The sequence below is a fragment of the Mus caroli genome, chromosome 7, assembly GCF_900094665.2.
Source record: "Mus caroli chromosome 7, CAROLI_EIJ_v1.1, whole genome shotgun sequence".
NCBI lineage: Eukaryota > Metazoa > Chordata > Mammalia > Rodentia > Muridae > Mus > Mus caroli.
Window position 1 is genome coordinate 24,280,699 of NC_034576.1, and position 27,213 is coordinate 24,307,911.

The 27,213-nt window shown below is 50.2% G+C and overlaps 1 protein-coding gene across 2 annotated transcripts in view; it reads right to left on the reverse strand.

The window, feature by feature from the left end:
- Window positions 1–27,213, reverse strand: part of Grik5 (glutamate ionotropic receptor kainate type subunit 5) — a 61,659-nt gene that overhangs the window by 3,225 nt on the left and 31,221 nt on the right. The window contains exons 13-19 of one of the 2 annotated variants that reach the window (XM_021166366.1): window positions 10,617–10,730; window positions 10,312–10,421; window positions 9,755–9,928; window positions 2,769–2,934; window positions 2,265–2,490; window positions 730–858; window positions 522–643 (exon numbers count right to left, since the gene is read on the reverse strand). In XM_021166366.1, coding sequence (XP_021022025.1) covers window positions 522–643; window positions 730–858; window positions 2,265–2,490; window positions 2,769–2,934; window positions 9,755–9,928; window positions 10,312–10,421; window positions 10,617–10,730 — 1,041 coding nt within the window. Of the gene's footprint in view, window positions 1–521; window positions 644–729; window positions 859–2,264; window positions 2,491–2,768; window positions 2,935–9,754; window positions 9,929–10,311; window positions 10,422–10,616; window positions 10,734–27,213 lie in introns of both variants that reach the window. The other variant, XM_029479516.1, reaches the window with a different exon arrangement.

The following is a 27,213-nucleotide window of genomic DNA, read 5'->3' on the forward strand; positions in this document are numbered from 1 at the left end:
TTCCCTCTTTGGACATATGCCACTCCTCTTGGAGACCATAAGGAATAAAACGGCCCCTCGATGATGGTCTTGCACGGCTATGATATGGGCAGAGTGGGGTGCTCACAGCGCTACCACTTGAGAGGCTGAGGCCAACTGTGGCCATCCTCCTTCCTCAGCTTCCCAATGCTGGGATTATGAAGCCATTGTGCTTTGTCTGTCTGCCTGCCTCTGCCTCCCGAGTGCACCCCCACACCAGCCGTTCATTTCAGCATCCTGCTCTCAGCCTCTGGGGTCCTCCACACCCCTCCTTCCGAGGTTCCTTTAATCCTCCTCACTCCCCTGGCTCTCCTTTCTGCCTCTGTCCTTTCCCATGCCCTAGACTCTTTGTTGGAATCGCTGACCTGCCACCTCCGTTTTCTGACCAGGACTTCCCGACCCCTCATCTCGCATCCCCTCCTCCTCCATCCAAGCCTCTACCACTCATCACTTTGGGCCCTTAATGTCCCTAGGGATCTCCCCTGCTTGGCCCATCTCCTCACCTCCTCGGACTCCGCTGACCTCCGCGTGGACCAGATGAACTCCATGACCGCCACGAAGACAGCAATGATGAGGCCACAGATCAGCACGACAAAAATGCCGCCAATGTTCTCCATGCCCAGACCTGAGAGTGCACACAGCTAGGGTGTGTCTAGGGCATGGGCCCAAGGGGTTTCTGAGAAGGGGCAGGCACGGGAAGGGAGTACTGACCTTTGGCCCTGTGGTCCTCCTCCTTGGGGCACCGGCCGCCCTCCCACCATTTACGCTTCAGGATCTCCAGTCTGTTGTTCTCCTGGAGCTGCAGGATGGCCAGTGTGATCTCATCCCGGAAAGGGGAGCCTGGCAGAGCACATGAGGGGATCGCCATGGTCCCCACTACCCAAAACCCAACCTGCCCTGCCACCTCTCCTAGCCTCTATTGGACAGCCAGAGGGAGGGAGCTCTCTGAGCAGTAGGTCAGCCCTCTCCACTCCACCTGCAGTGAGAATGAGGTTCTCCTGTGTTGGGGCTGCCATACCTAAGAGCCCCAGCCCAAGGCTCACCCCGCCCAGCTACAGCTGCACTGGCCTCCTGACAATTGCCTATACCTGCTAGACAGAGCCCTACTTTAAGGCCTTCACTTCTGCCTGAAACGCCCTTTCCCACACCCCCTCAGGTCCCTGCATAGCCACTGGCTCCCCTTTGGCAGCTTTACTCAAAATGGCAGCAAGTCCTCCATTCCCAGCCAGGCTACCAGCACACTTGCTTCAGAACACTTGACTGCACGAGGACCCACTCGCTCCTCTACAGCTTCATATGCCTGCCGCCTGGAAGGGCATCAGAGTGGCTGGCTGAGGGGCTCCTCATGCAGAGCTTCTGCATCTCCCCACCCTGCCCTTTCTGTCCTCTCCTTGGGCTCACCGTGTTTACCAAACATTACCAAAGCTTGGAAACAAATTAGTGTTTGCATTTCTAGCTGAGCCCTGGCAAGTGTGTCCCGAAGCAATAGCTGTTCCACTTCTCCCCTTCCTTCCTGCACTCACCGAGCCCCTGCTCTGAGCCAGGACATACACTCCGTGGAGAGACTATGAGGCAAGGAAAACCAAGGCCTAGCTGAGCATGGTGCAGCAAGTACTACATGAACTTGGGAGGTGGAGGCTGGAGGATCCGGAGGTTCAAGGCCATCCTCATCTATAGCCTGACCTACTTGATGGCAAGACTTTGTCTCAAAGGAAAAAGACCAGGCTGGAGAGATGGCTCAATAGTTAAGAGCACTGACTGCTCTTCCAGAGGACCTGAATTCAATTCCCAGCCACTACCACATGGTGGCTCATGACCATCTGTAATGGGAACTGATGCCCTCTTCTGGTTTGTCTAAGACAGCAACAGTGCACTCATACATTAACACCGATGGAGGAGCTGCACCTCATGTTTGCTGAAGTGTACATACAAAGCCACAGAATTCCCTTAACACCCTGAGGCCGGAGCTCACTGGCCTCTAGGCAGGCTTTTTTTTTTGTTTTTTTTGTTTTGTTTTGTTTTTTTCGAGACAGAGTTTCTCTGTATAACCCTGGCTGTTCTGGAACTCACTCTGTAGACCAGGCTGGCCTCGAACTCAGAAATTCGTAGGCAGGCTTTTTGCATGCTCAGGGTGCAGAGGATCAGGATGGTGACTGCACCTGTCCAGGGCCACACAGCATACCCACTTCTCTCATGGCGTGCATGAGCTACTCCAGTTTCTAGGCCCCATGCCTCACCCCACATACCCAGCGGCATGCCGATGCCGTAGCCCTTGGTGTCGAGGAGGCCCCCGATCTGGGTGAGGTTGCAATTGAGGCGCCTGTGGTACTCGTTCATGGTGGACTCCAGCAGGAAGGCATAGCGGGAGTTGAGGACGCGGGCGATTCCCTCCTCTGTGCTCTTGACAAACACGCTGGGCTGCTTCGATTGCATGTAGTTCCACATCCGCTGGTACGTCTGGTACCGAGAGTTCTTGGCAGAGCCAGTGTGAAGGAAGACAGGTGAGGGCCACTCTGACCCTTTCCCACCTTCCCGCTCTCCCTCCTTCCTGATGACAACTCAAGACTTGGCCCAACCCTCCCAGCGGCCTCCTTGACCTTATTCCTCCTGTGCTCTCAGTGCTGACCCTCATTAGGATCCCATTCACCAGGCCAAAGGCAGGGTGTTCAACCAGGTGGTGCTGCTGCCCCGGACAGGTCAAGGATGTCTACTCCCTCATAACTGGCCTAAGGGGTTCTAAGGGAGCCCACCTGGAAGAAGGTCATGGTGGAGCCAGCGTGGATAGTGCCGTACTCGATGTTGGTCTGATCCGCCAGGTCGTCAGCCGACTCCACCGGCACCTCCATGCGCTGCACCGTGAGGAAGGCAGCCAGGTTGGCCGTGTAGGAGGAGATGATGATCAAGGTGAAGGCCCACCTGAGGGGTGGGAAGTATGAGCCTCTTGCTGCACGTCAGCTTGTCCGTGAATGAGGCAAGACTCCAGAGACAGACAAGTAATCCTCTCAAGCAAAGAACAGTCCCTGGGGGCTCACACAGAGCTGAGGCTCCTCCAAGCGGAGGGAGAGTCAGTAACAAGCAATGGGAGGGGGCTGGAGAGAGAGTTCAGCAGAAAGGAGCACTGGTTGTTCTCTTCTAGAAGACCTGGGTTTGATTCCCTGCACCTACACGGCAGCTCACAACTATAACTCCAGTTCCAAGGAATCTGACACCTTCTTCTGCCTTCTCTGGGCACTGCACACACATGGTACACACACAGGCAGGCAAAATAGCCATCCATAAAATAACCAATTGAAATTTTACACACACACACACACACAGAGAGAGAGAGAGAGAGAGAGAGAGAGAGAGAGAGAGAGAGAGAGAGAGAAGAGAGAGAGAGAGAGATTCACATAGAATAAAATGATGGGCAGTGATACACCATGTGAACACCAGGAATCAGAAGGCTGTAACGCATCGATGCTTTCAGACAAGCACTGCGGCCAGGACTGAGACATGACCTGGTGACAGAGAGGCCAGCCAGCTCAGGAGTACAGAACAGTTCCAAGCACTAGCGCATGTAATTACGGGGCTTCAAAACTCACAAAGCAAGGCTGGCAAGAGACCACTAAGTAGGTGTAGTGGTTTGAATAGGTTAGACCCCCACCGACTCACGTGTGTGGATGCTCGGCCCATGGAGAACAGCAGTATGAGGAGGTGTGGCCTTGCTGGAGAAAGTGTGTCACTGTGGGGGTGGGCTTTGAGGTCTCTATGCTTAAGCTCCACCTAGTGTGGAATTCCACTCTCCTCCTTCTCCAGCACCATCACTGCCTGCACGCTGCCGTGCTTCCTGCCATGATGATAATGGACTGAACCTCTGAAACTGTAAGCCAGCCCCAACTAAATGTTGTCCTTTATAAGAGTTGCCTTGGTCCTGGTGTCTCTTCACAGTGACAAAACACTAACTAAGACAGTGGGCCAAGCATTTGCCACCAAGCCTGATGAGTTTTGACCTTCAGGCCCACATGGTGGAAGGAGAGAACTGACTGCCACAAGTTGTCCTTTGAGTTACGCCTGGACTCGTGACATGCACACGCCACTCTGCGTAGATAAAGATAGCTTTTAAAAAGTTATAAAACAAAAACTGATTCCACAGTGGAATACTTGCCTAGAATCCCCCAGCAAAGGGCTAGAGGTGTGGCTCAGTGGTAGAGCCCCTGCCTAGAATTCCCCAGTGAGGGGCTGGAGATGGCTCAGCAGAACAGAACCTGCCAGAAATTCACCAGTGAAAAGCTGGGAGTTCAGCTCAGGGATAAAACATTTTCCCAGTGTTGCTATTTCCCTCTCTTTGGTTGACAGAACAGGGTGTGGTGGCGCACGCCTTTAATCCCAGCACTCGGGAGGCAGAGGCAGGCGGATTTCTAAGTTTGAGGCCAGCCTGGTCTACAAAGTGAGTTCCAGTACAGCCAGGGCTATACAGAGAAACCCTATCTAAAAAAAAAAAAAAAAAAAAAAACCAAAAACCAAAAACCAAAAAAAAGACAGAACAGCCAGACAGAACATCAGTGAGTGAGGAGGCAGAAGCCGTGGGTAACACCATCGAACCATTCAGCCTCAGTGGCATTTCTAGAACACTTCACCCACCTACAGCAGAGTCCATCTCCAGGGCATGTACAGGGACAGTTTCCCTAGACAGACCATGGTGCAGGCCACGAAACAGTCTCAAGGAATTGAAAGGGACTAAAGACCTGCAGAGGATGCTCTCTGACCACAACGGAAGTGAATTAGAAATCAATCATGGAAAGAACTGGAAAATTCCCAAGTCCTGGCTCCATCCTCAACTAACTGGATGACCTTGAAGCTGTGCTCTGGCATCCTCACCTATGCGGTAAACATCACCACTGGCTCTTCCATGAGGGATTTTGTGCAGAGTGGGCTACCCCACAACACAGAATGTGCTGGACAAGTGTCTACTGTCACCATCTTAGTGACATGGTCTGACTTGGGAAGGAGAAGAGGCAGCCAGGGCAGCCATTTGTTCTAACCTGGCTTCATCTGGCCTTCTTCCTGCCAAATAAGAGTGGCCAGGCCCCCTGCCGGCCACAGACCCAAGAGGGCCTCCCTGACCCCGCTGGCTCATTATCAGACAGTAACAAGAATGGGCAGCTGGTCTTAGGCTCTGGGTTGGGAATGAGTGGACAGAAGTGTGAATCATACAGTTTCGGGTAGGAAAAAACCTCTAACCCTGACACAAGGCTCAGGGACTGACACAGTCTCACCACAACCACCTCACAGGTCAGTGTTACTCACTACCAAGAAATAGCCCAGTGCCTGCCCAGCACACATCAGGTGTCTCGCTGGCCCTTGAGACTGTGACATGGCAGGTGGGTGGAGGTGATGGAGTATGGGGTGATAGGACTGGTTGCTCACTGGTAGAGGGAATAGATAGTTAGATAGATAATAGACGGATGGATGGGTAGATAGATAGATAGATAGAGATTTTGAAGCAAAGAGATGAGCTATTTTGGACAAGGGGAATAGGTGAATTTGGGGTAATCTATTAACACGGCAAGAGAAGCACTCCCAGTTAGCTGGGTATGTGAGGAGACTCAGAGGAGGATTCTGGAGGTGATGAGCTCCAGCCCAGGGCACACAGGAGTGGCTTGCAGTGGGGACATGTATCTGCATAGTGTTTCGTGTTGGGTCGAGTGGTCAAGTGTAGCTGTCCTGGTTTCTGCCAGTGGGCAGGCTGACCTTGCAAGGCCTGGCCTGAACAACACAGAGCTCTGGGGGCACAATTCCCAGAGCCTGACCCCTTAGTGCAGGAAACACACACATTTCTTGCAGTCACAGTATGAACTGCAATCGGCAGAGTGTAGTTCTCACTCAGCGTGAGGACTGGGTGCTGTCATGTAGGGAGCTCTGCCGGAGCTGCTCACCTTTCTGAGAAGGTGAGGCTAGGATAGCAACTCCATTGGTATTGGATTCACTCAGTCAAGATGCTTGGGCCAGCCACACCAGTTCCCGGGACTCACACTGGTTCCTTTGCCAACTATTTCCAAGTGTCAAATGTTGAGCATCAACAATGATCCAGTCAAAGGCCTCACTCCTCACTGTAAATAGATGTCACCTACCTTGTTTATGCACAAGCATTGGCTTATTGTTCTGATCCAACTACAAATCATATCCAGCCAGGCGTGGCGGTGCCCGGCGCTTTACTCCCAGAGACAGAGGCAGGTGGATTTCTGAGTTTAAGGCTAGTCTGGTCTACAGAGTAGATCTAGGACAGCCAGGCCCACATACTGAGACCCTTACTCACTGAGGGGCAGTGTGCAGTGTCACACTGAGTACTGAAGTGGCAGAGAGCTGTAGAAGGGGGTTAGCTAGTGAGACGCACACATGCTGCCTGCGGGAAGGTGGTGCCTGGAATCAGGCTTGAGGAGTCGCAGGTGAAGTGAGCGTTGGGGGAAGGAAGGAGAAACCTCGCTGACAGCTAGACGAGGTTGAGGGGTTCTCGTCAGAAAGGTGTGATGATAGTTGCTGAGGGGTAACCTAGAGACACCCGGACACTGAGATGTAAAGGCAGCAAGGCTCAAGGAGAATGAGGTCAGGGAACTCGATCCCAAATGTGACCAAGGGAGAGTCCCTGGAGGTTGGGGGGGAGGGCGCTGTGGTCCACCGACAGCCTTAGGGGTGCTGATTTCTGAGGCAAACCTGTCTTCAGTAATGAGCTAAAGGTCTAGCTGCAGAAGACTGTGGACTGAGTGGCCGCTGCCTAGGAGGCATGTCCTGGCCAGGTGCTCACAATGCCATTGAGTCACATTTGGAGATCAACCAGTGCCTGCTGATTGAGTGGATTGTGCGGGAGGAGTAGGGGTTTGGAAGAGCATGAGGCTAGGGAGACAGCTCCAGTGAGCCGGAGTGTGATGAATGGCTCCCTGGGTGGCTGCAATGGGAGACAGCAGGGGATGGCTGGCTAGACAGCATGGCTCTCAAGAAGCAGGTTTGAGGCTGAGAGGAGAGGATGGGGGCTCGCAGACTGGAGACCACTGGTCCCCTACCTTTAGGACTGTTTACATTCATCAACTCGGGACCATTCTAGACTGTTCTGTCAGAGCACCTGGCCATCCCTCAAAGCAGTCAACGTACAGCTGAAGCACCGTTGCTCGGAGCCAATGTCTTCACCTGGGCTGGGAGGGAGCAGAATAAGCCCCTCCCACTGTCAGCACCAGCCATATACACCTTAATCCTTGGGAAAGGTTGATCTGACAACCTGCATTGTAAAAGGAACTTTGCAGGTGAAATTAAGGATTAAGATGAGGAAGCAGGTCCAGGTGGTAGTGGCTCATGCCCTTTAATCCTAGCACTCAGGTGGCAGAGGTAGGCAGATCTCTGAGTTTAAGGTCAGCTGGGCTACAGACTTCCAGGACATCCAGGGCTACACAGAGAGACTCTGCCTCCACAACAGAACGGTGAGAAAGTGACCCTGGGCCACCCCAGCAAGCCTTGTGAATCACAAGAGGATGGGTATGAAAGGAATCGGGGTCTAGTGGGAAAGCATTGGTTCTTCAAAGTTGAGGCAGGAGGACAGAAAGCTCAAGGTAAGCTGGGGCTGCAAGACTGAATTCAAGACAAGCCCAGGCAACCTAATGAGAACTTGTCTCAAAATACAAGAGCAAAAACTTGGCCAGGATTGTAGCTCAGTGGTAGAACTCTTATCTAGAATCCCCCAATGAGGGACAATAGGCATGGCTCAGGGTAGAGCCCCTGTCTAGAATCCCCAGCACTCTCATTTGCATGCACAAATCCCTAGGTTCAATATTTAGCTTTGCAAATAACAAGTCAGAGAGATTTGATATTATGCTGCTTTTTTAAAGAATTAAGTCATAGGTCAGAGAAATGCAGGCTTCTAAAAGCTGGGAAAGATAAGGAAAGGGATCTCTGGGGTCTGCAGATGGCGGCTAGCTGACGACTTTGTAAGATCTCATTTGGTTTCTGACCTCCAGCAATGAAAGTTAGTACACTTGTGTCATCTTAAAGCATGACATCAGCGGTGATCTTTGTAGCAGACCCAGAACAAACCCGGAGGTGCCATCTGAATTTGGGCTTTCCCAGCACTAGGTATCACTAAACTCAGGGCTTGGGCACACTAGGCAAGTGTTCCATGTTCAGGATACTTCTAGCCCTCACCCCTTTCTTTTGAGACAAGGAAGGTCTTCTGTAGCCAAGGCTTCCCTCAAACTCAGTATGTAGCCAAGGATGACCTTGAATGGATCCTCCTGCCTTATCTCCCAGGGTTTAGAACACAGGGTGTACCACCACACCCTGTTTGTGTACTGATGGGGATCCACGGAGGCTAAGTACCCACGCCACCACCAACCGAGATATATCCCTAGCCTCTCCCAGCACTTGGTTGTTTATGGTTATTATTGTTGTTTGTGTGCGTGTGTTTGCACGCACTGAACCATCTCTTAGGCCTTCTAGTTAAACTGGTGATCTCTGGTTTCAGTGAGAGACCCTGCCTCAAAAAGAAAGTGGAGAGCAACAGACAGACATTCAATGTCAGCCTCCACACACTCTTGAACACTTGTGCACACACACCTGCATGTATATATGTGCCCATGTACACACACCACACCCATCACACACACAACAAATGAAAACTGAAGGGGCCCCACTTGACAAGACAGACTCCATTTTATACACTCGGCCCTGTCCTCAGGTTAAACCTGAGTTACTGGAAAACCCACAAACTATTCCAGGAAGGAACCATCCTAGACACAGGCCACCAGCAGGATCCTACCTAACATTCCAGAGGTTGTCCACAGACACAGATAGATGGCCTAAGCCAACTTAGATCATTGTTAGCCAGCCATATGACTGCCAAGTTGATAAGCCCCTCAACCTGCTGTAACCACAATAAAAAAGGTGCTGGGGCCTTCTGCACTACTGTGCTGTGTGGGAGGGTCCCAAGGGTCCGCGCTCAAGCTTGAATAAAGACTCTTTGCTTTTGCATACGAATTTGCCTCCTGGTGGTCTTTGGGGATCCTCAGATCTGGGCATGACCTCACATACATGGGTGCACCTGCTCTGCACACACAAGCACCTGAATACAGGCATCATGACCTGTAGCTGGCATGGACTTCTTGGTGCATGTACCAGAGGAAAATGCATGTTACCCATGAGAATTCAAGGACTCTCCGTGTCTGTGACAACCAGGGCAATATCACAGACGTAAGAGCAATGCTCCTCTTCTTTTGTCTCTGCAGGCTGCTCAGCTCACATCTCTTTTCCATAACTCAGTGAACCCAGGTTGTGGGCTGCCCCTTTCCTCATGTTCTTAGGATTGAACTCAGCTGCTTGTACACACTAGCCACATGCTCTGCCATGAAGTCATGCCCCAATCCCTGGGAATTTTGGAGGGTGGAGGGAGAACACTGTCTTATTAGTAGCCCAGTGTGGCCTTGAACTTGATAGTACGGCTCAGGCTGATCTCAAACTCATAATTCTCCTGCCCCAGACATTTTCAAATGCTGTGCTTTAAAATGTGACATGGGCTTTTCTATCTTATTTCGGGCGAGGGAAACTGAGACAAGGAGAGAGTACACTCCTAGCCAAGGGCACAGAGACAGTGGGCCACTTTGTTGAGGTTCAGCTCTTTACTGCAGAGCCATGGCGGGAACAGAAAGATGCTGGGAAGAACACAGTTGCCCATATTCCCAGAATGGAAGGCCTCCCAATTTAGATGAAAAAGGCTCACCAGACTCCGCTGACACAGCGTGTGGACAGTGCCCGCGGCATGATCTCCGAGCCCTGCTGCATGAAGCCACCCACAGGGAACCAGAGGCTGTTACCCAGCGTGTACTGGTTCTCCAGGATATGGGGACGCGCCCGGAGACACGGGTGTGGGTTGTACCACTCATAAGGGCTCAGCCTGTGGAGATATGAGTAGATGGATGAGGAGAAGTGGGGGGGTGCAAGAGGTAGTAAAGCCACTGAGAAGGGAAGAGGCAGGGGAAAGAGTGACGGACACATGCAGAAGAGAAGGGGGTTGGTGGTGCAGGGAACAGAGATGCTGACAGGCCACAGGAATGGATACTGCAGTGGAGGTAAGAGGACAGAAGAGAGAGGAAGGAGAGAGGCCCAAGTCAGACCCCTGGGGAGTAGGGGGAAGACTGAGAAATGGAGACAGGGCACCTGTGGCTCTGCAGTGTTCAGCCAACAGAAGAGGGACAGTCAGTGCAGGGAGGCTTGTAGGCAGGTGGCTTGTAGGCTGGGCTCCTGCCTCTCCACCCCCCCACCCCCCAGTCTACTCACCTGGCAGCCAGGAACAAGACACAGCTGACAGCCAGGTAGGCAAGAAGCATGAAGAGCCACACAGCAGGGGAGAAGGGGTCCAGGAAGGAGAAGTAGCCAGGCTTGCGGCCCTAGAGGGCAAAGGGTGGTGAGAGCAGCCACCCCACCTCAGCTGTGTGCTTGCCACCCCCCCACCCCGGCCAATCCTCCCGGAACAGAGAAGCCATAGCAGCTGACCCACCCGTAGGTCCACTTTAGCCGGTTCCTAGTCCCCACCTCCACCCCGTGCTAGGTCACAGCCACTCCCGACTCCCTGGGAGACATACCATGTGCACCCTGTAGAGGATGCTGATCCCCAGGGTCATGAAGGGCTTGGAGAAGTCGATGACCTTCTCCCTCTCGGCGGTGATGGTGAAGGCTGCCACAGCCAGGTCTGCCTTCTGCTGGAGGGGAAGCAGGTGGGGCAGAGGAAGGGGGCACGAGACAGAGGTGGACAGTTAGAGACACCTGCAGGCTCCATTGAGAGAGTTAGAGCTGAGACTGGACGTAGCTCTGCTCCTGTGTGGCTCCTAACCTTACTGTGGTCGGTATCGATCACAGCAACCCTGAGTTTGTTTTCTCTCTCTCATCCTCTCTCTCTCTTAAGAGAGAGGATGAGAGAGAGAGAGAGAGAGAGAATCTTAGGTTGCTCAGGCTAGCTCTGAACTAATTACATAGCCCAGGCTAGCACTGAACTCCCCCTTCCCCTTTGCCTCCCAATGCTAGTGTTACTGGCTGGCAGTCTTGCTTCTGAAACCCCATATCTGCTGTTGTCTGACCTGTATACTTGTGTTGTGAGAAAGTAGGAGACTGGTACCCAGATGCCCAGACATTAGCTTGCTCTGGGACCTTGGGACTAAATGGCATTTATTAATTGCTTACCAGAACGGACAGACGTGTTTTGTTTTGTCAGTGTGTGCACATATGTTCATGCATGTGTGTGGAGGAGATATGTGCTGTGCACAACAAGGCCAGAGGTCCAGCTTGGGCACCTTCTTCACCTGCTCTCCACTTTACTGTTTGAGACAGGGTCTCTAGCTGAGTCTGGAGTGCACTGAATCAGCAGGGCGGACTGGTGAGAGAGCGAGGGATGGTCCTGTCTCTGCTTCCTTGGCACTGCTGACCTGCCCAGGTTTATATGTGTGCCGGTTGAACTCAGGCCCTCGCGTTTGTGCGGAAAGCGCTTTACCAACTGAGCACCCCGACAGAACTTCCTACTAATCATCTTGTAGACCTCTCCCAAAGCTCTCAGAAACTGAGTCTCAGAGAGGCAGAGGCACCGATGAGAAAGAGCAGCAGCTGGGGACCCTGAAGTGGGGTTTCACCATGAGTCTTTTGTCCAGCAGAAACAAGAGCTCTAGTCAAGTGTTTGAGGAACACAGGAACAGGGTGCAGCTCAGCAGGAGTGACCTGGGGGAGTCTGCGCGTTTTCAGTGGGAATGGGTGCCAGGGGACAGGCCTGAAGTAGTGAAGGTGGGAATGGAGAGAAGGGTGTAGGCTGGGCTGTCCTGACCTGCCAGGAACCCCCTTCAGATTGAACTGAGATCCTATAGGGACATCTCATTTTGTGGACATTACGCAGCTGTGAGCTGAAGGCTGCGGGAGACAGGGAAGAGCTCAGGTTTCATACAGACACACACAGTCCGGGCATTTCTACAACTCAACGGGCTCCGAACACTATGCCTGAGTGTGCTGAGACACTGACCAATAGCCACACACCCGGCTTATGTGGCGACACACACATGTAGTAGGGACATGCAGTGACCTACTCTCAAGGGCCCAATAAGCGCTATCTGACACTCAATCTCACGGTTGAGAAACAGGGCAGGTAGGGTGGATTTAGGAATGCAGAGTCCTGGACACACACACACACACACACACACACACACACACACACCTGCAGTAAGGGTGATGGTTCTCACATCAACTCACACCTTAGTAGTAAATGTGGCCAGTTTAAAAGAAGGGATGAGAGGGCTGGAGAGATGGCTCAGCAGTTAAGGGCTGCTGCTCTTCCTGCGGTACCTAGGGTTCAATTCCTAGCACCCACATAGCAGCTCACAACTGTCTATAAATCCAAGATCCAACACTGTCATACAGACACATATGCAGCCAAAGCACTAGTGCACATAGAATTAGACACATTATTATTATTTTTTTAAAAAGGATGAACACCCTCCTCTTGGCCCCCAGGAAGCCCTGTATCGTTCATTGCCACACCCCTCCTCCTCTGGGGTTGCCTCAGGGTCGAGTTGTCTCCTGCACCTAAGCTATATGAGGCTACTCCTCACTTACCCTGCATTCCTTACTGAACCTGCACTGTGTCTCCTGGCTCTGGTTAGTCATCAGGTCCCTGGCATGGAAGAGTAAGCTGTCTTTGAGACCTGCCTCCTCTCTTCCCTGCCCTGTATTTCACTGGGGATCTCTGCTCTTTTCCTTGACCTTGGTTGGGTTCACTCATCTCTGAGCTTTTTGTTCTTGATTTTTTTTTTTTTTTTTGGAGGTTGCTTTTCATTTGGTTTTTAGTGGGATCTCACTGTATAGCTCTGGCTAGTCTGGAACTCAATATATAGACCAGGCTGGCCTTGGTTTAAAGTCACAGAGAACTGCTTGTCTCTCCCCCTCCCCCACCCCCAGTGCTGGGATCAGCCACACCCAGTACCTATCTTGTCTGTGTGTGCATGGCAGAGAACAATCTTGGGTATCATCCTCAGAAATGTTGTCCACCTCATTTGAGACAGGGTCTCTCACTGGCCTGGAACTCACCGGTTACACTATGCTGGCTGACCAGTGAGACCCAAGGATCCACCTGTCTCTGCCCAACTGGTGCTGTGGTCTCAAGTGAATTCCACTGTACCGGCTTTTCCACGTGGGCTGCAGGGATTTAGCGCAGGTCCTTGTGCTGGCCAGGGAAGCACTTTTAGGCTGAGCTCCCTCTGCATCACTGGTGTGAGTTTTATTATTGTTCCAGTCATCCTTTCGGCCTGTGGCATCTTTTGTGAACTTTGGTAGGGTCATGATCTGGCTCCTGGGTTGGCCATGGGCTCTGCTCCTGGGTTGTGTCCCCTCTCCTCGATACAGACTCCGTTAGGGCTCTCAACCCTGTCTTCCCCAGTCCTAGCCTATTCTAGGGGCTGTACCCTCCCTGCTGCCTGGCTATTGTTACCTCCGTGTTCTCAGCCTCGGCCTCCAGGAGGAGCTCTCTTCCTAAATTTGGGTTTGTGCGTCCACTTCTATCACCAGCCCCTGATTCTACAGCCCTGGCTGAAGTCTAGGGGATGGAATGGAAGTGTAGGCAAGGGTACATGCAGGGACACATGCTGTGTCCCAGTGGCCTAAATCCCCTGTATAGAACTGTAAACCAAGGCCCAGACACATGAACACTCCTCCTTGAAGTCATACAAGTGTGTGTGTGTGTGTGTGTGTGTGTGTGTGTGTTTATAATAGTCCTTCCTTGGTGGTCGGAATCTTATGAAGACAGATAGAAACATCAACCTTTCACATTCCCCAAGGTTCTGTGATCCTTGGGCCAACTGTTTGGAGGTCCCCTCCTTCCCTGAAAGCCTGTGGGACTCCTCATTGCTCTCTGCCAGTCTCAGTGACTCAGCAGCCTCTTCACAGCCAGGCCTTGGGCTCCATACCTGCTGCTTCTCGCTCCAGCGGTAAGGGCTGCAGCTCTACTCTGGAATACTCGCAGGCCAGCCCACTCCTCCCCATCACCTTCAGGCAGCTCTGTGACACCCAGTGCTTTCCTGACAGCCACACTTGCCTCCTCAGCAACCCCCTGTAGCTTGTCTTTGGCTACTTTATGGGTTCTTCTCTCTCCCACCTTCTCCCCTTTTCCTCCACCTCTTCAAACCCCTAACACTAGATAGAGAAAAAAGGATAGAGGGGAAGAAAGAGATCCCTGAATGAGGTCAGGGGTCGGAAGGGGACAACATTAGACAATTTCCTGCTTATTAGATGCATTGAGTTCCTTGTGGCAAGTTTGATCTCTGCTGCCAGGATATCTAATTTCTTATTGTTTGTTCTTTGCATGACTATTTAACAAACTGTGACCGACAACAGCTAACAACCCACCATGCCCTCTTGGGACCCTATCATTTATATACGCTCTGAAGTCCCCAGGATCCCAAATGTCACGCATTCACAGAAATTATCTGCTATAATATTTCTGTTTTGTTTTTAAAGAATCGAAAATTCCAAAATTGTCACCCTCCCCCCATCTCTCACAACGTTTACATCCATTCCCCACACATAAGCCAAAGGGAGGCTGGAGCAATAGCTCAGTGGTTATAAGCACTGGCTGTTCTTCCAGAGGACTAGGGTTTAGCTCCCAGCATCAACATGGCATCTCACAAACATCTGTCTCTGCTGTTTCAGGAAATCTAATGTCCTCTTCTGATTTCTATAGACAACAGGCACCCACAGGGTTCATATATTTTCACGCAGGCAAAATACTCATATACATTAAATAAACCTTAAAAACAAACAAACATATATTATCCATATATATATATATATATATATATATATATATATCCATATTGCTATTTTCTACACCACTCAGTGGCCTCTGAGAGCCAGAACCCTGCCTTGCTGGCACACCTGCCTGCACGGGCCTGTGGGGCCTGCCCTTGGCTCTCAATTCTACCGCAAGCCTCTGCACTTGCTCCTCCCCAGCTCCTCCTCATCACTGAAGGCAGAAACCAAACTCCAGCTCAAGGAGAGTAAGGACAGGTCTCAAGGACAGCTAACCTCAGTGCCAAGGAGTCAGGCCTCCCTAGAGCACCCCACAGAGCCCACCCAGGGTCCTCTTTTCTCCCAAGTGTCAATGGACTAGGTGTGGTGGCACACACCTTTGATACAGACACCCAGGGGGCTGAGGCGGGTAGATCTCTGCAGGTGTGAGGCCAGCCTGGTCTGCATATCTCGTTCCAGGCCAACCAAGGCTATATAATGAAACTCTGTCTTTAAAAGGGGAAGGGTTAGCCGGGCGTGGTGGCGCACGCCTTTAATCCCAGCACTTGGGAGGCAGAGGCAGGTGGGATTTCTGAGTTTGAGGCCAGCCTGGTCTACAAAGTGAGTTCCAGGACAGCCAGGGATGTACAGAGAAACCCTGTCTTGAGGAAAAAAAAAAAAAAGGGAAGGGTTGGGGGTGATCTCAGCCATTCATCCAAAGCCCCTCAGATAGTCCAGACATCCCTTGACCTCAGCACTCAGCTCAAACTATAAAATGTCTGTTCACTTCTGTGTCTCCATTACCAAACCACAGGCCTTCAAAGGCTGGTCTGGCTGCTGTGTCATCTGTCTGTGACAACTGCACAGAGGCCAGATCAGGGCAGGGACTGCTGTATCTCACGTCCCATTATCCTTGGCTGGGGCTTGGAACATCACTGTTGTCTCCTGGGCCTTCAAGCTGTCTTCTTCCCCTGTGCCACGCTGGAATCCACCTAAGTTTAAACACTTCCTCAAGCATGTCACTGCCCCACATGGCCACCATTCTGGGGGGTCCCCAGAACAGTGTGTCTGATCCCCAGATCCTTGCTCTATGCAGAGCGGCCTCCATACCCACCACTTCACATGTGAAGAACTGGAGACGTGGAGAGGGTGGACACTTGGATGTAGATGATTCTGGGGTTTGGAACCACTTGCCCTCGAGGGAGCTCAGCAATGGGTGCAGACTGACTTTATTCTATGTGCGTGAGCATTTTACCTGCCTGTGTGTATCTATGTGCGTTCCCTGGAACTTGAGCTACAAACGGCTGTGAGGCACCATGTGGGTGCTGGGAACAGAACTCTGGTCCTTGGCAGGAACAGCCAGCGAGTGCTCTGCTCAACTGCCGAGCCATCTCTCCAGCTCTGGGGAAGCTGCAGTGACTTCAGTGTCTTCTTGTGCCCCAGCAGTGCTCTGAGAGCTGTCTGCCTCAGCCTCCCTGAGAGAAGCCTGGAGGTCAGTCCGCACTCATCTGTCTCTCTCATCCTGGCTGTATCACACTCAGCCTTCCCGACTGTGCCCCTAAACACCCTAGGAATGGCACCATTGCCCTCTGCTTCAGATGCCGTTCACTTCTGTCTCCCAGACCACTCAGCTGGCAGCCTGAGGGACCCCAAGCTGCAATCATCACACCACCCCTGCTTAAATGACACAATAACACTCATCCTTCAACTACTGGCCAACATTCTCAGCTGCCTTTATAAAGCCCTGAGCACATCTGCCTGCTCCCCTAAGACCCTACCTCAAACATCTCCCATGAGGCCTTGTGCCACCTGCCTCCCCCTGCATCCCCCACCCCACCATCTCGCTCTCTACCCCCACACTGCAATCACCTGCCTACTCTGCTCATCCATCCATCCATCCAACAGATCTTTAAATATTTACTTGGCTTAGTTGGCCAAGCAGGTGGGACAAAGCCTCATGAGAGAACAGCTGAGCCCTGAGGAGTGGAGCAGCAAATGTTTTCTTAATGGTGGAATAAAATTCTATTGTGTGGATATAGAAAGGGGCCCATGGGGGAAAGGAAAAGGGGGCTAGCTAGATTGTATGAAGCCCCATGTTCAGCCCCCAGTTCTGGGAGAAAAAAAAAAAACCTAAAATAAATAATAGGTGAGATGAAAGACTTTAATAGGGGGCAAGAGGAGAGGTAGGGTAATAGAACACACACGATATGAGGGGAGAAAGAATTATTGGAAGTAAAAGGACGAAAGGGTGGGGCAGGAACTGAAGAGGTAAGAAGGGGATCAATAAAGTAAATTATGTATGGAAACACTATAATCAAACCTATTCCAAAAGGAGGGGGGGGTAAAAAGCCAGGCAGTGGTGGTGCACACCTTTAATCCCAGCACTTGGGAGGTAGAGGCAGGTGGATTTCTGAGTTCGAGGTCTACAGAGTGAGTTCCAGGACAGCCAGGGCTACACAGAGAAACCCTGTCTCAAAAAAACAAAACAAAACAAAACACCCTATTGTTTTGAATGATAACAAACTTACAAAAGAAATAATGGAGGAAGGGTCACCTGAATGTTCCAAAGTCAACAGAAGCCTTTGTGATTGTCCCTCTGATATGTCCAAACCCACACTTGAGGGAGGGAAGCCAGCCTGAAACCCACGTTTGTTTTGCCAAATGCTCTACCAGGCTCCACCAGTAGGGGGTGCTACAGGAAAGGCTTTAAGGCCGTAGCCCCAGGGAAGGATTGCTCTGCAAGGCTCCTCTCCTAGGGGGCTCTAGAGCAGTGGTTCTCAACCTTCCTAATGCTGAGACCCTTTAATACAGTCCCTTGTGTTGTGGTGAGCCTCAACCATAAAATCAATTTGCTGCTACTGTAATTTTGCCACTGTAATGAATCGTAACGTAAATGTCATAGTTTCCCAATACTCTTAGGCAACCCCTGTGAAAGGGTCGTTCAACTCCTGAAAGAGTAGCAACCCACAGGCTGAGAACCACTGCTCCTGCCTCCCTCCAGGTTCTCCTTTGCTCTGACCTAGCAACAACTGCAGGGCTGGCTTTGCCCAGTGTCAGCCTCAAGGGAGCCAAGTTGCAGCATCTTTGTGTTTCTGATAAATAGCTCTAGCTTTCCCCTTTGCTGTCAGAACTAGAGGTGTGGCCATCTTCAGCACAGAATCGGAGAGGAAGGGTGGGCAATAGTGGCTCTGCAGCCAGGCCTAGCTCCAGTGCCTTTGCAGAGCTGGAACATGGCTCCTTGCTTACATGTTGTCTGCATGTCCATGTGTCAGAAGGGCTGAGTGTCAAACATATCTCCTGTGTGGTTTACTGGGAAGCCTCCCACTGCTGACTCGGAGGTCTTTTACTCTCACTTAGCAAGTCGATGATGTGGTAAGGATCTGACTGAGGCAGAGATGACCCACAAGTCAAGTCTGGACAGGCACTCAGACAACACAGTCCTCAGACAGACAGATAGAGACAGACCATCAGGTGTTGGGTGTCCCGTGGGGCCCTCCAGGAGCCAGGAGAGCCAGGAGAGGTGTCTCAAAGGACAAGTCACCACAGAGAGCCTCACACAGGACACCGGCATTCCGCCAATTGCTGGATTGTTGGGCTCAGGGGACTGACCAGCCTCCCTCCAAACGCAAAGCTGGATGGGCCCTTTGGTGGACATGTGTGTGGAAGTCACACTATATAATGTGGTGAAAATTGCCGTGATATCCCAAACACCTGCCAAATGTCAACAGCGCCAAGCAAATACTGGCACTCTGGGATGAGCGGCTACCTGTGAATCCAGCGGTCTTCAGCAGGAGCTGTTGCCATGTGCTCATACCAACCACTGAGCTACACCCCCCAGACTTCTTTTCCTCTGTGTGTGTGTGTGTGTGTGTGTGTGCAGGCCATGGTGCTCGTGTGTGAGCAGAAGACAATCTGCAGGAGCTCACTCTCTCTCTCTCTCTCTCTCTCTCTCTCATGAGTTCCAGAAATTAAGCTCAGATTTGGGAGCAAGGGATCTTCCTCACTGAGCCATCTTGCTGGCCCCCCTTTCCTTTTTATTCTGGGACAGAGTCTCACAATGTTGCCTAGGTAGGCTTACATTTGTAATCCTCTTGCCTGAGCCACGTGAGTGCTGGAATTTCAGTGACCCTGCTATGACTGGTTACTTGGCAATTTTTTCTGGAGTTGGGGAGATGGCTCAGTGGGTAAAGTGTAAGCCCAGAACCCACATAAGAGCTGGACATGGAGAGGTCACCACTTGCAACCTCAGTACCCGTGGGCAGGGGACACACAGGCATTTTCCTGGAGCTCACTGGCCAGCCAATCTAGCTGGCAAGTTCAGTGAAGAGCCTCCAAATAAGGTGGAGGGCGGGAGAGATGGGACAGTGGGTAGAGATGACCCAGGTTCAATTCCCAGCACCCACATGACAGCTCACAACCATCTGTAATCCCAGTTCCAGGGCATCCAAAGCCCTCTTCTGGCATCTCTGGGCACCAAGCACACACGGGTGATACATATATAAAAATGTATATATACAGTAAAAAGTGTGGAGGGGGCAGAAGAGAATCCCAGACAGTGACTGCTGGCCTCCACGTGAGCTTTGCATGCACACGCTAATATATATACGAAAACAGTGTACACACACATACACCGTACATACACACACAATTCCCTCTGTTCAGATAACCACAGGTAGGCATGAGTGCACATGCCCAGCAGTCTTAGCACTGGGAAGACTGAGGGAGGAAGATGAACCCAGTCTACACACACACACACACACACACACACACATACACACACACGCCATGTAACTGCTGTAATTTTAGTGAGTTAAGCAGTTATTTGTTATCTCCAGACTAGTCTTGACTGACATCTGAAAGGACTACTGCTAATCCCACTAATGAACTACCCTGGGCTCCTTGGACACCATTGGTGTATCACCATCCAAGGGGCAGTCAGCACTGGGCTATGGGACTCTGGAGATCAAGTTCTATGGAGCTATATCAGGGCAGAGCGGAAACATGGATGCTGCCCCAAGGCAAGGCTTCGAGGGCGTGCACTGGGCTCTAGGTAGGCCTTAGAAATCAGTGTGGCTGAGAAGACTTCTGCCAGGTCCCTCGTGTGGGCCCACAGCTGTCTGATTGGCTCTGGTATTTGGGACAGCAACTGCAGTTCAGTCACCACTTAGTTAAACCCACAACCACTTTCCAGGATCCCCCTGCCTTTGCATGTACCACACAGGCAATGGGATGGGGGTGGGACAGGTACCCTGCTCCTTTCAAGCCGTGGACGGTGGCTCTGATCTCCTTGGGTCAGCGGCAATTCCCCCTGGAGGATGAAGAAGTGCTCTAGAGTTATTAGGCAGGGAAACATGGGGCCTTCTAGGGACTAGGCTTTTGTGACCACAGTGGCCCTGGCTCCTTGGGTCAGTGCGCCAGCCTGGAACTCTACTAGCTTCCAGATATGTGAGCTTCAACCCTACAGCCAGGAACTGGGAAAACAAGGCGGGTCCATCACCCTATCAGACACATTCTGGGTTGACTTTGGGCTTAGACTCTGTCCACCACAGGATCATATCAGCCTCCCTGTGGTCCAGCAGGCAAAGCAGGGGGCAGCTTACAGAAACAGTGACAGGAATGGCTTCTGAAAAGCAATTATACAATACACAATGAAGCCACTAAGAGGGCTGGCACTCCTCTCTCTCTCTCTCTCTCTCTCTCTCTCTCTCTCTGGCTGGTGATGGAACCCACAGCCTCACATACAACAGGCAATTTGCTCTACCACTGAGCTACATCTCTAGCCCTTATCTAGTCTTTTTTTTTTCCTTTTCTCTTTCTCCTTCTCCTTCTTCTAAGGCAGGTTCTCGCTGTTCTCACTGTGCAGTCCTGGCTGCTCTGGAACTGGCTGCATAGACGAGGCTGACCTCCAACTCAGAGATCCACTGCCAGCTTTGCTTGGGTTACTGGTGTGTGTCACCATGCCTGGCAAATTGATCATTCTTTTTTTTAAAAAAAGATTTATTTATTTATTATATGTAAGTACACTGTAGCTGTCTTCAGACACTCCAGAAAAGGGAGTCAGATCTCGTTACAGATGGTTGTGAGCCACCATGTGGTTGCTGGGATTTGAACTCCGGACCTTTGGAAGAGCAGTCAGGTGCTCTTACCCACTGAGCCATCTCACCAGCCCCAAATTGATCATTCTATACTGAGAATCTGCTTGGGAAAAGTAAGGGTCCGGGAATGGTGGTTCATGTCTACAATCTCAGCTCTCAGGACATGGAGATAAGAGGATCAGGAGTTCAAAGTTATCTTTATCACGTTCCCAGGCCAGCCTGGACTATATGACATTCTACTTCAAAATGAATTAAAAGCCAGAGAGTTGTGGTACACACTTCAAACCCCAGCACTTGGGAGGCAGAGCCAGGTGTATCTCTGTGAGTTCAAGGCCAGCCTGATCTACAGAGTGAATTCCAGGACAGCCAGGGCTGCACAGAGAAACCTTGTCTCTAAAAACCACAAAAGAAGAAAGAAAAGCAGCTAACTGTGGTGGCTGGCATCTGTCATTGTGGGTGGGGGGCGGGGGGATGCTGCTCCAGAGGCTGAGGCGAGAGAATCACTTGAGCCCAGGGACTGGATGGAAGTTTGCATGGACGACATAGCAAGAGCTCATCTTAAAGAAAGGAAGGCAGCAGTGGAGTGGAAGAAAGAGAGATGGCTCAGAGGTTAGGAGAGCACCTGCTACACTTGGAGAGGACACAGGTTCAAGTCCCAGGACCTACATGGCAGTTCCTGTCCATTTGTAACTCCAGTTTCAGAGGATCCAAACCTCCCTAGCTTTCACAGGCACCACATACACACATGCAGGTAAATACTCTACATATATATACACATACACATACATATAGAGAGAGTATATATATATATATATACACATATATATTACATATACATATATTACATATATATATACACATACATATACATAGAAAGTTTTAAAAATCTACTTAAATACTAAATAGTGTATTTACATGGGGCCTGCAGCTATGTAACTGTTTAGGTTAAGACAATCAGATACTATTTTGGGCCTTCCTCATTGGCACAGGCCCCCTCCCCCCCCCTAGCTTGATAATATCCACTGTTGGCACGTGCTCAGGAAACCCAACATCCTCCTCCACTGTGGGAATAGAAATCGGCAGAGCCTTTTTGAACAGCCACTTGGCAGTACATACTTCAAGACAATCCCTACTGTTTGACCTGGCGCTCCTCCTTCTCAGAAAGCATCCCTCAGGGACATTCCCACAAACCCACAGGCCAAGTTCAGAGGGGCAACGGCCATGCCAGCCAATACTGGAAACCACCCAGCCAGCCTTTGATAGGGGATGAGCTTAGTAATTCACGCCCCAGCCATAAATGGAATTCCCTAGTTCTTCCCTTTCAGTTTCAAACACTGGCATCCAAATGTAATTCTCCTTTCTCAATCTGACCGCTGCATGGTAGAAACAGGATATACCACCCGTCTGGCTGGTCCAGCTCAACCCCACAGCCACTTGACTCCATCCACGCACATCCAATCTGGGAGCACACCTGCCATAACTGATGCCGCAGACCGCGCCAAGTCTTCCAGGTTTACGCCTCCTCTCACCCAACAGAGCCATCTGCTTCTCCTCTCTCCCTATTGTAGCTGCTTCCCAAGAGAATATCCAGAGCACACACTTTTTCCCTAGTGATTTAAAAGACCCAAGTAGCATATCTCTTCAGTTAAATGCAGACAAGTAAAGAGGAATGTGGAGATGTCAGCTTAGTGGTTAGTGATGGTGTTCGCTGCCAAGCCTGCTGACCTAAGTTGCCTGGGATCAAAGTATTTTCACAACCCCCACCACACACACACACACACACACACACACACTTACTTTTTTTTTCTTAAAGGACTATGGTACTGATAATCTGTGATAACATAGATGAACTTTAGAAACAACTTGCTGGAGAGAAATAACAGGCTGGAAAGATGGCTCAGAGCACTAAGAGCACTGGCTGCTCTTTTAACTCTAGTTCTTGGGGATCTGATGCCTTCTTCTGACCTCCACAGGCACTGCGTGCATATGGTACAAAGACATACATGCAGGCAAATACTCATGTTCTTACAAAAATAAAAATGTTTAAAAAAAAATCACACTGAGTGAAAAGAACCAGACTGAAAAGTCTGTATGTTGGATGATCTCGCTTATCTGAAGTATCCATGACTGATAACTACAGAGACAGAAAGATTCTTGGCCTCCAGAGGCTGGGGTGGTAAAGACGGGAATAGGAAACATATACTAATGAATCCAGGTGTGTGTGTGTGTGTGTGTGTGTGTGTTGGGGGGTTGTGAAATACTCTGGGATCAGATATAGGTGGTGGTTTCACAACAATGAATGTGTTATACACCATTTATCTCTTGCTTAACATGCTCTTATTATGCAGCCCAGGCCTGCAACTTATGACATTCCTCAGCTTAAATGTTAGGATTACAAGCACGGCTGTAATCACTACTGTGCCTGGCTGAAGTGTATGTATCCTTTAGAATGGCTACTCTGGGGCTGGAGAGATGGAAAGAGCTCTTCCTGCTCTTTCTTGCAGAGGACCAGGTTTTGTTCATGAAGGCTCAACCATCTGTCATTTCGATGGCAGGGGATTCATCGCCCTCTGCTGGCCTCTGTGGGAACTGCACACATGGTGCACTTCCATACAAGCAGGCAAAATGCTCAAACACATAAAATAAAGTTAAATACATCTTCTAAAAAATTAAGATGATTACTTTCGATCTGGGCACTTGGGAGCCTGAGGCAGGTGTATCTAGCGTTCAAAGCAAACCTGAATATGAGATCCTGTTTCAAGAAACAATCAAAACTCCGGGCGGTGGTGGCACACGCCTTTGATTCCAGCACTTGGGAGGCAGAGGCAAGTGAATTTCTGAGTTCGAGGCCAGCCTGGTCTACAAAGTGAGTTTCAGGACAGCCAGGGCTACACAGAGAAATCCTATCTTGGAAAAAAAAAAAAAAAGGAAAAAAAGAAAGAAAGAAAACGAAACAATCAAAACTAAGGGCTGTGAGACGACTAGATGGCTAAAGATGCTTGCAAGCGAGCCTGACAACTGGAGTGTGGTCCGTGGAACCCACATGGTGGAAGAAGTGAGCAGAGTCCTAGGAGCTGTCCTCTGACCTCTATGATGTAGCAAGAGGGCACTGTGCTCCCCTGCCCCACCCACAATAAATAAGTGTTGGAAAAATCTCAACCAAATAGATAAACTAGCTAACCTTATAATATATGAAGGAGAAAGGAGGGCTTAGAAGAGGTGGTGCACATCTTTCATCCCAGCCCTAGGGAAGCAGCAGCAGGTGGATGTCTGTGAGTCTGAAGCCAGTCTGGTCTACAGAGTATGTTACAGGTCAGGTTGGACTCCATAGTAAGAGCCTGCCTCAGAAAGAGAGGGAGCCGGGATTATATGACAACTCTTGGCCCTGCATAGTGTCCCTGCTTAAATCACACAGTGGCTTCACGATGCAACTCAAAAGCCCTCCAGATCTCTGCCTTCCTGATGAGCACCCCGTGCTCTGTGCCCACCCTGCTGCCTCCATTCCTTCACTCCTTAGATGCTGGTGAGTTCAGTCTAACCTTCAGGTGGCCTTCTGGCTATGGAACACTCTTTCCTCAGACCAGAACCTCCTTCAGCCAGTGTTATGAGAGCCTGCGCAGTATCAAAAGTGTTCTAGAGGGGGCTGGAGAGATGGCTCAGCCGTTAAGAGCACTAATTTTTCTTCCAAAGGTCCCAAGTTCAATTCCCAGTAACCACAGGGTGGCTTACAACCACCTATAACAGGATCTGATGCCCTCTTCTGGTATTTCTAAATTCAGCTACAGTGTGCTCATATAAATAAAATAAATAAATCTTTAAAAAAATTAGCAAAAAAAATGTTCTAGAATGCTAAGGATAGAGTCCCTGCAGGGCTGTCTTCCTCCTCTCACTGAGACCTCTTCCTATGCACGCAGGCATCGGTTGGCTCCTTTATCACCATTACATTTTGTTTCTATCCACTGTGCCCCCACTGTCTCACATGATAGATTTGCTGTCAGTTTCCAGACTAGAACAGCAACTTCAGAGGAACAGGCTGTCTCTCTGGTCTGTACACAGCATCCTGCTAGTGTCTGGAGCACAGACCAGCACATGATAGGTGGACAACAAAGAAATGAAGTCGGGCGTGGTGGTGGTGATGTTGGTGGTGGTGGTGGTGGTGGTGGTACACACCTTTAATTCCAATACTCGGAAAACAGAGGTGGGCAGATTTCTGTAAGTTCCAGGCCAGCCTGGTCTACAGAACTCCAGAACAGTCAGGGCTACACAGAGAAATCCTGTCTCAAAAAAATTAAAGGAAAAGAGGAGGAGGAGCAGGGAAGAAGGAAGAAAGGGAGGGGAAAATGAAGGGGAAGAAGGAGGAGGAAGAAGAGGAAGAGGGGAAGGAGGAGGAGGAGGAGGAGAAATTAGGCGGTAAATGATGACTAGGTTCACTGCTTTTAAAATGTAAGTCATGGAGGCTAGTGCTCTTTTCTTCCAAAGGTCCTGAGTTCAATTCCCAGCAACCACATGATGGTTCACAACCATCTGTAATGGAATCTGATTCCCTCTTCTGGAATCAACGAAAACAGAACAGTTGTATGTATAAAATAAAGATATCATTGAAAAAAATTAAGGCCTGGGCAGCACGATGGCTCAGCTGCTAAGGGGGCTTGCAGAGAAACCTGATCGGCATGAGTCCAGTTCCCCAGGACATGCATAATACAAAGAAAGAACCAACTCCAGCAAGTTGTCCTCTGACCTTCATATATGTGCCATGGCATACCAAACTAAAGTTTTAAAACTGTGATTTAAGTGTTTAAAAGCGGGGCAGATCTATATATACTGACAAAAAAGATGTCAACAGGTTAGGCAGGCTAGGCAGGCTAGGCAGGGTAGGCATGGCAGCACACACCTAAATGCCAGCACTAGGGAGGTTTAGGCTGATGGAGCTCTGTGAGTTTGGGGCCAGCCTGGTCTACACAGAGACTACTCTGGGGAGGGGGTACACATAAACACTCAAAATAAAGACCAAAGGGAACAACAGTGGTTTACACAGCATTACACGTAACATGATACATTTTTGTAACAATAAATAAGAGTGGTAAATGCATAACTAGGTGTGGTCGTGTGTGTGCCTATCATACCACTGGGGAGGTGAAGGCAGAAGAAACAGGAATTCACAGTTGCCCTTGACCACACAATGCATTCCGAGACAGCCTGGGCTACATGAGACTCAGTTAATGAATTTAAAGAAAAGGAATGAGAGATCTGCCCTGTGTCCTGGCTGTCTCTGAGATGTCAGACCACGGTCCACACCAAGCCACACTGAGTGTTCCTGCTAACCCCTGCGATGGAAGGCTTATCAGTTTGTGTTGCACATCTGAACTGAGGCAAACAAAGGGCTTGTGTTTTTGTTTAGGTTCTGTAACACTGGAGATTGAACCCAAAACTCAGAGCCAAACTTGCACAAGCCAAACGTTCTACCACTGAGCTAGCAACACCCCAGTCACATGATCAATTTTGATAACATGTAGGGATATAACTTTGACATACATACACTTTGTGCAAAATAAAATAACAATAACACTGTTTTCATTTTGTTTGTTTCAAGGCAGAGTTTCTCTGTGTAGCCCTGGCTGTCCTGGAACTCACTTTGTAGACTAGGCTGGCCCCAAACTCAGAGATCCCTCTGCCTCTGGCTCTGCCTCTTGAGTGCTGGGATTAAAGGTGTGCACCACCATACCCAGCTATAATACTGTTTTATAACACACAATAGTCTATGACTGTAGCACACTGATTTTGCTTATGGTTTTCTTTGGAAACAGGGTCTAGTCCAGGCTGGCCTTGAATCTGCAGTCTTGTCCTGACCTTCTGAGTACTAGAATTCGAGGTATGCTTCACCATGCTGGGCCAGGAGATATTTTGTTTTCATTTTTAATTTTTATTTTATCTGTGGGGCACTTTGCCTGCATACATGTTGGCCCCATGCCCAGTGCCAGTGGAGGACAGAGAGGTTATTTGGTATCCTGGAACTGCAATTATAGACAGTTGTGAGCCACCATGTGGGTGGATGGGAATTGAACCTGGGTCCTAGGGAAAAACAGCCAATGCTCTTAGCCATCTCTGCAGCCTCAAGATGATGGTTTCATAAGCACACAAGAGCTGCCTTGTGGTAATATTACTTTCCATCTCTGCACCTACCTAGCTAACTTCTCTAACACATCAATTTTTGGAACTAGAACAGCAATACAGCAGAGTATTTAAAAATGCCAGTCTAGGGGACTTGATGCAGTCCCCAGGGACAGGGCTGGATGAAGCCTGGTAAGCAAGCTGGCGTCAGCTGCAATGA